The sequence below is a fragment of the Chionomys nivalis genome, chromosome 17 (genome assembly GCF_950005125.1).
Source record: "Chionomys nivalis chromosome 17, mChiNiv1.1, whole genome shotgun sequence".
NCBI classification, from domain to species: domain Eukaryota; kingdom Metazoa; phylum Chordata; class Mammalia; order Rodentia; family Cricetidae; genus Chionomys; species Chionomys nivalis.
In genome coordinates, this window is record NC_080102.1 from 59686618 (window position 1) to 59702778 (window position 16161).

The 16161-nt window shown below is 51.1% G+C and overlaps 1 protein-coding gene across 2 annotated transcripts; it reads right to left on the reverse strand.

The window, feature by feature from the left end:
* Positions 1–246: 246 nt before the first annotated feature.
* Positions 247–15761, reverse strand: Itgb7 (integrin subunit beta 7). Of its 2 annotated transcripts, XM_057791872.1 has the most exons (15): positions 15702–15761; positions 8940–9143; positions 6969–7170; positions 6708–6878; positions 5858–6099; positions 5400–5558; positions 5037–5132; positions 4816–4905; positions 3230–3376; positions 2818–3011; positions 1924–2147; positions 1566–1785; positions 1230–1435; positions 871–1031; positions 247–711 (listed from the first exon to the last, which is right to left on the reverse strand). In XM_057791872.1, the coding sequence occupies exons 2-15, from the start codon at positions 9138–9140 to the stop codon at positions 604–606; spliced, it is 2421 nt and encodes an 806-aa protein (XP_057647855.1). In that variant the 5' UTR covers positions 9141–9143; positions 15702–15761; the 3' UTR covers positions 247–603. The 2 variants fall into 2 exon arrangements, with proteins under 2 accessions (XP_057647855.1, XP_057647856.1); XM_057791873.1 differs by lacking the exon at positions 4816–4905.
* Between the last annotated feature and the right edge of the window lie 400 nt (positions 15762–16161).

The following is a 16161-nucleotide window of genomic DNA, read 5'->3' on the forward strand; positions in this document are numbered from 1 at the left end:
GACAGGGTTTCTCTGTAGCTTTGGAGCCTGTCCTGGAACTAGCTCTTGTGGACCAGGCTGGTCTCGAACTCACAGAGATCCGCCTGCCTCTGCCTCCCGAGTGCTGGGATTAAAGGCGTGCGCCACCACCGCCCGGCTAAAACAATGTTTTTTCCCATAGAGAATCAACAAGTAGAGGCAAAAACATATCTTTTTTTTTTTTTTTGCTGAGAAAAAGGCTCTCAACAGCCTGACAAGATGTGGTCTGACTCCTTTCTAGGTGAGGTCCTTTAGAAGTTGGTGGGTGACTCCAATTTCAGCATCCCCTGAGATTCCACTGGCCCAGGTACTCCCAAGTCACACTACAGAAGCACACACTTGTCCTCCAGTAACCTGAGACCTAGGCTAGGCAGTTTGCTTCTCTTGTCTTGAGGTGAAGCAAAGTGGAGGCTGTAGTCTGAGGTAAGACTTTATTGTGGGCAAACCCTTCATCAGGTGGGGGGATTGGTTGCAGCAGTGGGAAGCAGCCCTCTGAAGGTCACTGAAAAAACTGATGACCCCTCAACAGTGGTGTCAGACTGCCACCTGGCAGACCCTGCTTTGCTGTATGCCAAGACAAGAGTCCTAAGTGAGTCTGTTGCCTGGGTCAGAAAGAGACACCAGACCATTTGTCCCTTGGAAGCGGGGGTTGATGGTGGTTGTGATGGCACTTTTGTAGAGAGGATTGCTGTCCTGTTGGAAAACATTGCAAACTGTGAAAATATATCAGGCTCTCCCCATTACCTAGTCCTGTGAGGCCAATCTGGAACTTAAGCCAGATCCTAGAAGGCCTAGTTATGCTGCGGGAGGGACTTTAGTGGGGGAGCCCGTGGCAACAGGACCTGGCCTCACCTGCTTCCAGTTGAGCTGCTGTCTCTCCTTCTCAAAGCGGCTGTACTCGCGGCGATCATAGATTTCCACGGAGAGCCGATAAGCCAGGACTAACCCTAGTCCCACTGCCACAATGCCACCTGTGCAGCCCAGTATGATGGCACGGGTGTGATCTGCTCCTTCTGGTGGGGTCAAGGTATAGGAGCTGATCATAGTTACCCAAAGGGTGTCCAGCCTCCCAACTCTGTCACTGTAAATAGGACCCAACAGAGCCCAGAGTCCTCCTTCCTGGGGCCTTTGCTGTAGGTTTGCAGCTCTGCTTTAAACCCGACGCCTTTACCTCCATGCACATCCCCAGGTCTGAGGTTCTGCCTACTTACTCTCTTGGGGTCTCACTCTCAGTACGACTCCTCCAGCCACATTCTCCACCAGGAAGAAGAACAGCTGGTTGTCTAGTGTCCTTTCTTTGCACCAGCCATCATCCAAATTAGGAGCCAAGGCCACCGTCACATTTACACCAGCACAGGCCATACTGCAGTTGGCTGCCAGGGGACCAGTGCCAAAGGCTCCACATTCTGCACAATCCCTGCCCAGTGAATGCCAATGAGTTCCCATCTGGGCAGCTGTTACTACTAGCCCTCCCCACACACCCTCAAGGAGAACACACAGGCAGTTCCCTGTGCCCCAGCTCCCGAGACGAAGACCCGAGGCCTCACCTGTACCGCTCACATGGTGACTTGCAGCCAAGGCACTGGTCACACAGAGCCCCGTAGTAGCCATCCTGGCACTGACAGCGGTTGCACCTGCAGTGCCCATGCCCGCTGCAGAGCCCTCCTTTGGGACTGACACAGCTGTCAACGTTCTCACTGCACTCACATGCTCTGCCTGTGCGGTTGGCATGACAGTGACACACTCCACACTGGCAGTGTCCAAAGCCTGGGGACGAGTCATGCATAAGGTGACCACCACTTTCACACAGCTGACCCAACATCTCGACTGTGCCAGGCACATCCTGTAACCTTTGAAATTTGCCCTGGGCTCTCCTACCCCTGCTTCCCCCAAGACTCCAGGTACCTCCACAGAGGATGCCCTCATGTCGCTCACAGCTGGCATCATCACACTCGCACAGACGCCCAGAGCTCTGTCCACTGCAGCTGCAGCGTCCACATTGGCACCGTCCCTTCCCGCTGCATAGGGGCCCTGTCCCATTGGGGGCCCGGCAACCAGATTCCAGATCTGGGGACGACAGTTCAGCCTCGGAGCATTCACAGAGCTGACCAAGGCGGCCAGGGGCACAGCTGGGAAAGGAAGGCACAGAGAGAGATGGGTCAGAGTTTGACCATCTCTGGGCCAGTGGTTTTCAACCTGTGGGTTGCGACCTTTGAGGCTCAAACAAGCCTTTCACAGGGTTGCTTTAGATCATGGGAAAATACAGATACTTAGGATTCATAACAGTATCAAAATTATAGTTGTGAAATAGCAACAAAAATAATTTATGGTTGGGGTCACTACAGTATGAGGAACTATTAAGGGTCACAGCATGCTGGACAGTAGTGGCACATGCCTTTAATCCCAGCACTTGGGAGGCAGAGACAGGCTGTTCTCTATGAGTTCGAGATCAGCCTGGTCTACAGAGGGAGTTCCAGGACAGGCTCCAAAGGTACCTACCTGTCTTGGGTCACAGCATTAGGAAGGTTGAGAACCACTGCTCTAGGCCTGTGTTCTCAAGGGAGATGGAGACAGAGCAGCTGGAACAAGACTAAGTTATAGTAGTGAACCAAGAGTGAAGGGAGGCAAGAGTGGAAGGATTCAGGTCAAGTGAAGACCTTGGCATATGCAGGAAGCTTCTTCAAGGCTCGGTACTCAGGTGGAGTCCTGAGGTGTCTGGTACATTCCAAGAGGCAGAAGGAGGGGGACTACAAGGAGAGAGTTGTGGGAGCTAAAGGAGCACAGAAAGTCACCCCTCACCTGCATATCCCGCACTGCAGGTCTCCATGGCCATCACTGCAGTAGGGAGCATGGGGCTGGACATCACTACAGTTACAGTCACACAGTGTGTGTAACTCCACAGTTAACTCCTCTGAGAAGCCAAGGGCCCAGAGCCGTACGAGGTGGGGCTCTGGGAGACACTGAGTGACTTGAAGAGTGACCCAGAAGTCTACCTGAAGATAGGACCAGACAAAGCTATACACCCTCCTGTGTGCACACCCCTCCCAAGCTGTGCACACCCTCGTGTACACACTCGAGTACACACACACCCCTAAGCCCGCTGATCATGCAGTGAGTTCAAGATGAGTGGAAGGCTACCCCCTCTCCATGGCTGCCCCAAATATTACCGTTTCCCACTTTTATGTATCGCCCCCTGCTGGCTGACTCTTACCGTCTGGTTGACTCGGATGTTACCACACTGTCCCCGGTTCCCAGCCTCACCCTCCCTCTTTTCAGAACCCCTGCAGTGAGATTCAAAGGAGATGTTGACTCCAGGAGGGAGTGAAGAGTGTTCAAGAGTCACGGTGGACGACAGGCTCTGTGGAAAGGAAGGAGGAGGAGGTCATGTGATGGCAGCCCCCCTGCACCCCACTTTCTACCCTCTTATTCGCTCACAGTTCTGCTTATATCTGGCTTTCTTGCCCCCTGGGGCTCCTCCCGCCCTCCCAGTTAGAAACCATTTCTGAAAGAAGGAGCATCCTGGAAGAAGGAGCATCCTGGAATACCCAGGAGCCAAGGCCTCAGATAGAGCATAGCAGCCTATGCAATAACGCTTGTCAGACCCGAACCAGGACACACAGCCTGCATGTAAGATCTAAGACAGACTTTCTCTAGCATGTTCACTCTGGGATGGCCAGCACTGTCTCAAGATTTTTCCCCATGGTTAGGAGATTTGTGTTTGGGGACTGGAGAGATGGCTCAGCGATTAAGAGCACTAGTTGTTTTCCCAGAGGACCCTGGTTCAATTCCTAGCACCTACATGGTGGTTCACAACTGTCTGTAACTCACAACTGTCTGTGAAAGGGATCCACATACAGGCAACATGTAGGCAAAATACCAAATATACCAAAAAAAATTGCCTTTGGTGAGGAGTGGTTTGAATGAAATCTAGTAGGGCTAAGCAAGCAGCCGCTGGGTTATACAGCTCCAATCATTTCACCAAGATTGAGGACATCCTTGTTGTTATTGAGAAAGAGTCTCCTGTAGCCTAAACTGACCTTGAAAGTTCCTGATCCTTCTGCCACCCAGGTGTGCAATTACAGGCGCGTGACGCCACATCCAGATAATAAGGCCCTTGCTACAGTCAGGCGTGATGTTACACATCTTTAATCCCAGCACTGGGGAAGCCAAGGCTGGATCTGAGGTCAAGGCCAGTCTGGCTTACACAGGAGACCCAGGAGAGCCAGGACTACCCAGAGAGACCCTGTATTTAAGAAGAAGAAGAAGAAAAAAAAAAAAAAAAGGCCGGAGAAAAGAGAGAAGACTCAGAGGTTAAGAGCACTGGCTTCTCTTCCAGAAGTCCTGAGTTCAATTCCCAGCAACCACATGGTGGCTCACAACCATCTGTAATGAGGTCTGATGCCAGCATGCATGCAGCTAGAATACTGTGTATATAATAAAAACACATAATAAGTAAATAAGTCTTTTTTTAAAAAATAGAAAAATGTCTAGAGTCTAGAGAAGAAATGAGACTTAAGCCCAAGAAACATTCAAGATCCATGAAATTCTGTTTCTGAATTATTACAAATTTAGGCACACATAGAGCAGTCTTTAGCTTTAGTCCTCCCTGGACCTATTTCCTCCATAAAACATGGACAGAGTCGTGGCTCAGGAAGGGATATAGCTCAGGGACAGGCCATGTGCAAGCCATAGGCAGGCGCTGTGAATGGGTAGAACTCCAAGTGACCATGCCATGCCACCTGAGGATGCCTCCCTCGCCCCGCCCTGCAATGCCCACCCTCGTCACTCTCCCCTCACATCATAAGCATCCATGATGAGCTGCACGACATTGCTGGAGTCCTCGCTCAGCTCTCCAACAGCCGACTTGGGAATCAACTGACTCAGCTCCTGCAAGGAAGGGGGCGGGGCGGGGGAGTGGATGAAGCTCTAGGAGAACGGGTTCCAGGGTCTAGAGAGAGTTGTGTGGGAAGACTTGGGGGGATGGAATGGGCTGGGAGGTCTTTCCCCAGAGCCCTCACCTGGTAAACAGGCAGCGTCGTGCCAGTAACAGCAAAAATGGGCTGGATGTTCGCTGCAGTGAGGGCCTGGGCTACTTGCCCCACAGAGGGGTAGTCCTGAGGTAAGGAAGGGGACCAACAGTGACTATAGCTCAAGTCTCCCTTTGGTGTGCCACACTCTCAGACAAAACAAAGCAAACAACAAAAAGACAGGACCCAGTTCTACCAGTGGAGGAGCCCTGAGGATGGATGGACAGACCACGGAGGTAGACACAAATGACAATGGTTTTTTTGTTGGGGCAGCTGGGGACAGGACACTCTCTAGTGAGGAGAGAAGAGATGCTGCCCAGATGAGGAGGAGGACTGGGGCAAGGGAGGACTCACAAACTCTGCGCTGTGGACGTAGACACCATTGCTGTCCAGATGGCAGCGCCCATCACTGGGCATGAAAATGCCACCCAGTTTCCCATCCCCAGCTGTGTGGAATGTATCGTCTGAAGTGAACACCAGAAGGCGGGACACATTTCTCCAGCCAATCTGCTCCTGAGGGGAAGGAGGCAACCTGTGAACCTGGGCATGGTACTTGTTTGTCCTTCCCCCTCCTCTGATTCCCTGCTCCAAGCTCTCTGAACCCCCTCCCCAAACAAGTCTGCAGTTAGTGGAGGCCCTCCTGTGAATTAGGAAAAGTGCCTCTTCCTCAAGATAACTAAACTACCCAGATGACTGCCGAGATCGCCATGCAGACACGGTGAGATGCTCTGAGTGTCCCCTCTGATTGCAGACCCTCACAGTTCTAGCCCCAGACAGCTCCTGCCTCTCAGATCCCCACTCCATTTCCTCACCTGGCAGAGGGCAGCCTGCAAAATGGCATCAAAGCCACCTTCAGGTGAGTCCAGGTTGCCAGAGACATTCTGGCGCCCCACCTCTCTCTCAAAAGCTTGAGCGTCCCCAGTGAGGGATAGCACATGGTGGAAGCTGAAGGGTGGCTGGCAGCGCTCCAGCCGGTTGGGGCACGGGTGGCGAAGCTTGGAGGGCACTGTGCTGACAAAGGGCAGCACTGTTTTGTCCACGAAGGAGCCAAAACCTGGGCGGAAGGAGCCAAAGGTCACAAGGCACCCGCAGTATTGAAGACCCTGCTAAATACTCAGACAGGAGGACACACCTAGACGGCAGGGACTGGGAACCTGGCAAGGGCAAAACTGTGGCACCATCAGCTCAAGGAGGTGCAGATGGAGGAGATGAAGAGGAGGACCCAACAGGGGCAAACCAGTTCCTGGACGGTAAGGAAGCCAGGATCAAGGGTGTGGAGCAAGAGGTGGCAACACAGGGTGAGCTTTTGAGCAAAGAGAATAAAAAAAAACAATCATTACAGAATGCGATATGGGAACACTGCATCTAGGTTGTCTAAAAGGCACTGGGTTGAGACAGTAGCATAAGGACAATGTCCTGTCCAGGTTGGCTGCCGTCTGAACGTCTCTTAGATTCCGAACCTCAGCTAGCCCTCTGTACAGCAAGGGGTCCTCTTACTGTTCAATCCGAAATCCCCTCAAGCTTAAACCTCAAGGAGTGTCCCTTGGGATAAGTGTCAAGATCCAAAATCTGATGAGGTTTAACACTGTGAGAGGCTAAGGCGATGGCGGAAGCTTTTAAAAGCAGCGACCAGGGCTGGTAGGATAGTGAATGCACGCTCACCTATGCGCACAGAATGGGTGACCTCCTGCAACCGGACCAGCAGGGCGTGCCCGAGCTGGCGCACGCGTTCCAAGTCGTCCTTCATTGAGTAGCTCAGATCCATAAGGTAGTACAGGTCCACCGGATATCCCGCAGCTCGCAGGAAGCGGACCCGGAGTTTCTGTGGCTCCCCTGATAGAGAAAGGCGAGGCTCGACTTAGGAGCCCTGTGCATTTGAGGCCCAGCCCAGACTTCCATCACCACGCGCCACCCAAAACCCACCTGGTCGCAGCGTGACTCGGATCCGCTGCGGTGCCAGCTGGGTGGCCCCCTCGCCACGGTCTCCCTGGCTGAGCGGCTTGTCCTCCAGCACCTCCTGGTGGCCGTGCGGCTCCTCCAGCTCCTGCACGGGGCACCCGCGGGCCAGCAACTCCTCTCGCTGTGCGCAACGCCTTGACTCTGCCTCTCCGGAGGCGGTAAAGTTCTGTGCCCGAGAAGGAGGTGCATTGGAACCCCAGCACCCACAGCCCCTCAGCTCGACTACCAACATACCCTGAAAACACTGCCTTTTGCCCTGTCCACCCCGTTCTATTCTCTTCCCTGAGCCCTGATTTATTCTCATCACACACTTACCTCCACAGCTACTGTGGAACATAGTCCTTTCTTCTTCCCCAGCTCCCCACTTCCTGTAGCAGATCCCCCCCAAACACACACACCTCCATCCCCCGCCCAGTCTCTCCACTCAACTCCCCTTTCCCGCAGGCACCCATCTATCCCCTCTCCTTTGAACCACAGACTTCCTGTTGAGATCTCAGAGACCTCAAGGCTACAGAAACAGGACTTGGTAGTTCAACTTCCCCCAAATCAAATGGGAACGGAGTGAGTCACACCCAGTTTCTGGAGGATAGGAACAGAAAAAGGCATGCATGCGAACACACACACACACACACACACACACACACGCTCGGTGTCTGGTACCCTGCACTGACTGGGAAGCCACAGGGGAAGGAAATGGTTAGGGTGGCTTCTCAGTGGGCATGGGTGCCAGCCCCTAGTCTCGGGACTGAAGGAGGCAGACACAGTCCAGCCGCTGTCCTAAGAGCCTCATCTCTCAAGCCACTGCCTAGGACCTCTGCCTCCCTGCCTCCATAGAGTCTATGTCTTCCAGCTTCACTATCACCAGTTTCTTAGGCTCTCTCCGCTGTAAACATGGCTACCTATTGAGTGGGCCCTACCTCTCACCAAAGCCTGCACTGATCTAACCCCCATCTTCCTGTGAGAGACACTGTTGCTCCTGAGCCTCTAAAGCTCCTCTTGAAGGCACCAACAAAGAGCAGCTTTGTTAGACCAGCAAGGAATACACACTTCCCAGCATCCTTTGCTCCCTTCCCACTGACCTCCTCCCACCTTAAGCCCACAGGTTTTTGGAAACCTTCACTTACTTCATTCTTCAGGCCAAGTTGCAGCTGGAACATAACAATCTGCACATGCACACCCTGAGACGGACTCAGAAGCCCCATCATGCACTTGCTGCTATGAACTGGACTCTCTCTCCAGATTCCATGTTTATTTATTTATTTCCTGAGAAAGAGTCTTACTGTGTAGCCTTGACTGTCCTAGAACTCTCTATGAAGACCAGGCTGGTTTTGAACTCTCAGATATCCACCTACTTCTGCATTTGCAAGTGTTGGAATTAAAGGCATGCACCGCTATCTCAAACCTGTGTTTAATTCTTTTTTGTTTTGTTTTTTGAATGCTCCAGTCTCTCAAATCACAAGAACTATGTTTCTGTTATTTAAGACATTTAGTTAGGGCTGGAGTTAGGCTCAGCAGTTAAGAGTTGTTCTTCCAGAGGTCCTAAGCTCAGTTCCCAGCAACCACATGATGGCTCACACCATCCGTAATGAGATCTGGTGCCCTCTTCTGGTCTGCAGGCACTGTACAATAATTAATAAATACTTTTTTTAAAAGGCATTCAGTCAATGGCATTTTGTCACAGAACACTTAGCTGGCCCATACGTACATGAGCATGAATTCGAGCTCATGGGTCGGAGGTTCTTTCACATATGTGCTGAAGCTGGCATACGCATGAGTCACATCCACACTGGAGTACACTGTGCCCAAATCCAATCACCCATGAGACTGAAGAGTATATCCAGAAAGATCACAGCTATTCCACACAACACACATGTATTTACAGGCTGTACATGCACACACACACGGTTCAAGGGCCAGGAACAAACACATCCTTACCAACTGCTTGCACCACGCACAGCTGGGATGTGAGAGGATGCACTTCTGGCAGGAGGGAGCTGGCTGGCAGGATCCCGGCAGGGACAGGTCAGCGTGCTCCCATTCTGCGGCCCCCTTCGCAGATGCGGTCTTGGTGTCTGACTCACTCTCACCTCCACACAGAACCAGCAGGAGAATGAGAACAGCGGGTGAATCCACCATGGTCTGTATAGAAAGACAGACACATGCGTGAGTCCTCGGGGAGGGCTTGGCTTGTGGTTGCCCTGTTGAACTCAGCTCCGCATCTCTCCTCAGAGTTTCACATCCCCCGTGGATTCAGCAGCTTTTTCAAAATGGTGGGGTGATAGTGCCAAAGCAGGAGGGGGTCTCAGACCTGTGTTCCTCTGTATAGACTTCAGGTACCCAGGGTGGACAGAGCTACAGAGACAGACAACTCAGTGGTTACGGGCACTGGGTACTCATCAGGAGGACGCCTTCCCATCCTGGCTTCTACTCCCAGGCCCACATGGCATCACATGGCATGCAGCTCACAACTTTCTGTAGCTTCCGTTCCAGGGGATCCCATACACTCTTTGGCCTCCAAAAGCACCGGCCACACATGTGGTGCACAGACATATATACGGTAAGAACACCTAGAGTCATAAAATGGGGGTGAGGGCAGAATACACAATTTTTCTCGAGAGCTCAAGCACTATTCCCATCTTACTTCAGGCAGATTTCAGCAACCTGTAACTCCATTTTCAGGGCATCGAACACCTCTGGCCCCCATAAGCCTCGTGTGTACACACCCACACACATGTGCACATACATACACATTTTTTTAAAGCCAGAAGTAGTAGCACTTGGGAGGCAGAGGTAGGGAGATCTCTGTGAGTTTGATGCCAGCCTGATCATCAAAGCAAGTTCCAGAGAAGGCAGGGCTATGTGGAAGACCTCTCTCAAAAAGGAATAGGAAGGAAGGAAGGAAGGAAGGAAGGAAGGAAGGAAGGAAGGAAGGAAGGAAGGAAGGAAAAAGGAAGGAGGGAGGAAGGGAGGGAGGGAAGAAGGGAGTGAGGAAGGAAGGAAGGAAGGAAGGAAGGAAGGAAGGAAGGAAGGATGAAGGGAGGGAGGGAAGAAGGAAGGAAGGAAGGGAGGAAGGGAGGAAGAAAGGAAGGAAAAAGGAAGGAGGGAAGGAGGGAAGAAGGGAGGGAGGGAGGAAGGAAGGGAGGAAGAAAGGAAGGAGGGAAGGAAGGAAGGAAGGAGGGAGGAGGGAAGAGGGAGAAAGGAGGAAGGGAGGGAGGAGGGAGGAAGGGAGGGAGGGAGGAAGGGAAGAAGAAAGGAAGGGAGGGAGGGAGGGAGGAAGGAAGGAAAAAGGAAGGAGGGAAGGAGGAGGAAGGAAGGGAGGGAAGAAGGAAGGGAGGAAGGAAGGAAGGAAAGAAGGAAGGAAGGAGGAAGGAAAAAGGAAGGAGGGAAGGAGGGAGGAAGGGAGGGAAGGAGGAAGGAAGGGAGGGAGGGAGGGAGGAAGGAAGGAAGGAAGGAGGGAGAGAGGAGGGAAGAGGGAGAAAGGAGGGAGGAGGGAGGGAGGGAGGGATGGAGGGAGGGAGGGAGGGAGGGAGGGAGGGAGGGAGGGAGGAGGGTGAGGGCCTCTGGAAATCAGGAGCTCTTCACCAATGTGCCAAGCTGCAGTGAAGCAAACAGGAATCACCAGACTCGATTCCGTCCAGACCCCTCAGTGTCCACATCTATAAAGTGGAGGAGCTGAGGACCTACTCTGACAGCCTTGAGGTCTGAATAAGCAAATGGAGAATGGAAATAAGGGGAAAGGGAGACAGAATGAGGGCGTGTGGTCAGGGGAGGGTGGTCTCACACAGTGGACACAGTAGCCAGAGGAAGGGGGTAGAAGAAAGTCTCGTTAATGTTGGAATTTATATTTTACTTTATTATTATGTCTGTGCACCGTGGGTGTCCCTGGTGCCCTCATCAGATCCCCTTGAACTGAAGTTATAGATAGTGGGGAGCTGCCCTGGGAACCGAAGTCCTTAAGAAGAACAAGTGCTTTTAACCAATGAGCCAGCTCTCCAGCCTGATGTGTTTAGTTTTGCTTTGTTTTGTGTTTTTGTTGTTGTTGCTGTTGTTTTTTGAGACAGGGTTTCTCTGTGAAACAGTCCTGGCTGTCCTGGAACTCACTTTGTAGACCAGGCTGGCCTCGAACTCACAGAGATCCTCCTGCCTCTGCCTCCCGAGTGCTGGGATTAAAGGCACGCGCCACCACCGCCCAGCCTTGTTTTGGGTTTTACACTTATTTGTTTAGCTGGTAGTGGGAAGCACGCCCAGGACACAGCCTGCGGGCGGAGGGACAGGTGATGGTCAGGCTCAGCTGCAGGCATCTTTACTTACTATGCTAGCTCTCCAGTTATTTTTCTACTGTGGCTCTGGTTTTGGTGTTCTGGAGACAGGGACCTGGCCTGTATAGCTCAGGATGGGCTTGAACACATGACAACTCTGCTTTTCCCTCTCAGGTGCTAGGATTACAGGTGTGAATACCCAGTAGAATTTTCTGTGACCGGAAGTGTATTTCAGTGGTAGAAAGTGTGACTATGGGTGACATCCTAGATCACACTGATTAATTTTTTTTTTTTTTTTTTTTTTTTTTGGTTTTTCGAGACAGGGTTTCTCTGCAGTTTTGGAGCCTGTCCTGGAACTAGCTCTTGTAGACCAGGCTGGTCTCGAACTCACAGAGATCCACCTGCCTCTGCCTCCCAAGTGCTGGGATTAAAGGCGTGCGCCACCACCACCCGGCCCCACACTGATTAATTAATTAGTTAGTTTTAGAACTTAAACAGGCCTTTTGGGTGGTGTTGGCAATCCCAGCAGTAGGGAGGCAGTGGCAGGCGGATCTCTGTTGAGTTTGAAGTTAGCCTGGTCTACAGAGTGAGTTCCAGGACAGCCAGAGTGACACAGAGAAAGCCTGTCTTAAAAAAAAATTTTTTTTTCTAATTAAAAAAATAAATATTAGCCGGGCGGTGGTGGCACACGCCTTTAATCCCAGCACTCGGGAGGCAGAGGCAGGCGGATCTCTGTGAGTTCGAGACCAGCCTGGTCTACAAGAGCTAGTTCCAGGACAGGCTCCAAAACTGCAGAGAAACCCTGTCTCGAAAAACCAAAAAATAAATAAATAAATAAATAAATAAATAAATAAATAAATAAATAAATATTGAGGTCAGGTGGTGGTGGCACACACTTTTAATCCCAGAACTTGGGAAGTAGAGCCATGTGGATCTCTGTGAGTTTGAGGCCAGGTGGCCCATGGAGCAAGTTCCAGTACATGCTCCAAAGCTACATAGAGAAACTCTGTTTCGAAAAACCAAAAAAAAAATAAGTAAAAATTGAACAGGCAATCTATTACTGTGATTCAAAAATAAAAACGTTAGATGCGGCTGTGTGTGCCTGCCATCCTAGCTTTGCATGCAGAGGCAGGAGAACGGGGTTCAGGCCAGCCTAGACTACATGAGACCCTGTCTCAAAAAGTGTTCATCTGCTCTACAGAGCAATCTTCACAACAGTCAGGGCTATACAGAGAAACCCTGTCTTGAAGAAAAGAAATAAATAAATAAAGCCACATCAATCAAAGTGAGGCACTAGTGACATAAACTAGGAATATGAATTAATGGACTAGAGCAAGGCTTCAGGCCCAGGTGCGCTGGCGCTCGGGAGGCTCGGGAGGCTCGGCAGGCGGATCTCCACAAGCTCAGGGTCATCCTGAGCTTATATGAGGCGTTTCCAGGCCAGTCCAGGCTTCTTAGAGAGGAGGAGAAGGAGAACCACAAAAGGAAGGAGGGAAGGAATGAAGGAAAGCAGCAAGCCCGTCCATCTGCGGCAAACTACGCCCAACCATTTAACAGGAGAACCAGTGCTGGGATGGCTAGATAGCCACACACCGAGAGAATGGAGACCTCCATTGTGTACAGAGATAACCGAAAACAGATTTTTAAATGTTTATTATATGTGTATGGGTGTTTTGCCTGTATGTGTACCTGTGCACCATGTGTGTGCCTGGTGCTCGCAGAGGTTAGAAAAGAACATCAAATCCCCTTGAACTAGAGTTACAGATGGCTGCAAGCTACCATGTGGGTGTTGGAAAATCGAACCCAGGTTCCCTGAAAGACCAACCAGTGCTGTTAATAACTGAACCATTTCTCTGGCCCCAAATAAGGCTGGTTTCTTTTTGGGTTTTTTGCTTTTTTTTTTTTAAGACAGGGTTTTTCTATGTAGCCCAGGCTGTCCTGGAGCTCACTCTGTAGACAGGGCTGGCCTCAAACTCAGAGATCCACCTGCCTCTGCCTCCCAAGTTCTGGGATTAAAGACATGTGCCTCCACCACTCCGCCAGTCTCAAAATTCTTAATTTAATTTAAAATAAGGAATTTCCATATCAATTTGCGTTGTATGGGTAAATTAAGTGACAGTTGATCAGCCCTACAATGACGGGCATCGTGCTCAGGGATTTCCGGTCCAAGGGATGTGGTTCAAAGCTCAGCTTTGCCCAGTGTATTCGATTTCTCATTTCAGTTCTCAATTCCACATAAAATCTTTTTTTTTTTTTTTTTTTTTTTTTTTTTTTCCGAGACAGGGTTTCTCTGTGGTTTTGGGGCCTGTCCTGGAACTAGCTCTTGTAGACCAGGCTGGTCTCGAACTCACAGAGATCCGCCTGCCTCTGCCTCCCGAGTGCCGGGATTAAAGGCGTGCACCACCACCGCCTGGCTCCACATAAAATCTTAATAGCTTCTTTTTTATCTTTATTTAAAATTTTTATTGGATTTATTCTTTTTATGTGTGAGTATTTTCCTGCATATATATCTTTGCACTACATGTGTGCTTTTGCCCTGGGAGGTCAGAAGAGGGCATCAGCTCCCTTGAAATCGGACTTATAGATGATTGGTAACCAGTAAGTGGATGCTGGGAATCAAACCTGGGTCTTCGGAAAGAGTGCTCTTAACCACAGAACGTCCGTCTCTCCAATCTCAGAAACTTCTAATTGCCTAGCGTTACAAACGGCGACACGTGAAAACCGTGGCACTCGTCATGCTACAGAGGTGCCGACGGCTCTCTGGGAACCCTCCGGAAGGCATAGCGTCGCCAGGCAGCCAGCATCCATTTGTAACATTGTTAGGTGTTAACAGCTCCTAGGGATTGTGCTATGTCTTCCCATGGTTACCTGCATCTGCAAGAGCCTGGCAGAAAGCATCCACATTCTCAGCCAGGGTTCAGACACAGGTACCAACATTCTACGGGGGACCTGGGGAAGGGTGGGGTCCTGAGCCGTTGAAACCCCATCCTGCTCACAACCCATGTGACCTCAGGTAGGTGTAGCACATTACAGAGCTTCTGCTCTGACCCCAGGCTCAGCCTCAGCGAAACCTCAGACCTGCATGTTTCTGTGCTGTGGTCAGAGAGGCTTGGGACCCAGCAGCACCCAGCTTAGTTTTGACTCATCTCATAGATGGGGCTCTGCTTCTGCCCCTGTTCCCAAGAGAGACCTCAGCTCCGCTCATCTCTCCTAAAGGGGGCTCTGAACTCACACATGGCCTCTCCCAACCTTCTCAGTTGTCCCCGTCTTTCTTCCTTGGTGATTCCTGCATCTTGCCACCAGCGTCTCTCTCTCCCCTTGCTATTATTATTATTACTATTGGTTTTTCAGGCTGGCCTCAAACTCACTGAGATCCGCCTGCCTCTGCCTCCTGAGTGCTGGGATTAAAGGCGTGCGCCACCACCACCCGGCTTATTATTATTCTTTATACCACTCTGCTGTTTTCTCTGCTTCCCAGTTCTTTTTCTCTTTATTCCTAATCAGAGATGGGAAGAACTTTCTACCTCAGCCGCCTCCTTGCAAAGAGAGACTGAAGTCCCCAGCAATGAGCCAAGGACACCCACAGCAGAGGAGGGGTCCATGGATTAAGGCATCACAAGACTCCTGGATGAAAAAGAAAAAATTTTTCGCGACAAAGTTTTTCTATGTAGTTAGTCTATGATGTCCTGGAATTTGCTCTGTAGACCTTTAATCCCAGCACTCGGGAGGCAGAGGCAGGTGGATCTCTGGGAGTTTGAGGCCAGCCTGGTCTACAAGAGCTAGTTCCGGGACAGGCACCAAAGCTACAGAGAAACCCTGTCTCGAAAAACCAAAAAAAAAAAAAAAAAATTCTCACTCCATCCCTGGACTCAGCCTGTCATTCCATTACATCCCATAATGCTTTGCCCATTAGGATTCCTTATGAATCTAAGTAAAGAAGTTTTTAGGTTGCAAGGGATCAAGTTCACTCAAGTTTCCCAGTGAATTATAAAGCCAGGCCTCCCTCGAGCTAGGCCAGTGCAGTGAGCTACGGCCCCAGCCCATAATAACTAAGTTATGATTGTGCCTACGCTGTGACAGCACCAACTCTTTGGTGAGACAAGCTTCAGCAGCCCTGGAACGAGGAGTCTGCGGCCAAGGTGCCAAGTGGGAAGAATCCTGGGCTGCGGAAAAAGCATCAAGCTGCAAGGCTAGCAGTCAGGGACAGAGACCATGCTGGTGAAAGCATAGGCCCATGGAAGTCACACTTGCTCGCAACATCTCAGTCCATCTCCTTCCCTCACTCTGACTCCACTGGGGAAACTAAGGGATGAACAGCAGGAAGCTGTGATACCAGAGGATACGCAGAAAGGGGTTCACAGCCTTCTTCTCAAGAGGTGGTGAGCAAGTGGGCCTGGGTGAGGAGAGGAGGGTGGGCTGGTGCCCTGGTGGTACTCACAGGTGCCTTCGGAGCAGCCCTTCCGCGGGTGGTGGCAGTAGCAGCAGCCTTTGTGTACAGATCTAGAGGCTGCAGAGGAGGAAGTGACACGCCCTGGGGTGGGGGACTCATGTTGGGTGACTGCTCTAGCAGAAGGTGGAGCAAACAGGAGTGGGGTGGGTAAAGTGAGGACCTAGAAGGTCCCCATCTCCTGAGCATTTGTTCCTCATGAGCTAAGCTCTCAAGCTGCAGTTAAGGGTCACGAGAACCACGTCAGATAGTGGCAGTGCCCCAACCCCTGCCCCAGTGTCACAGACAGAGATTGAGACTGGGAGACCAAAGAGAGTCCAACTTTGCAAAATGTCACACAGGTAGCAAGGGTGTGGGCTGTAATCTAAATCCACATCAGCCTCCCTCCAAAATCGATGATGTCTCCAGTTCTCAGAGAGGAAGGAGCCAGACAGGAAGAAACAAAAGTAGC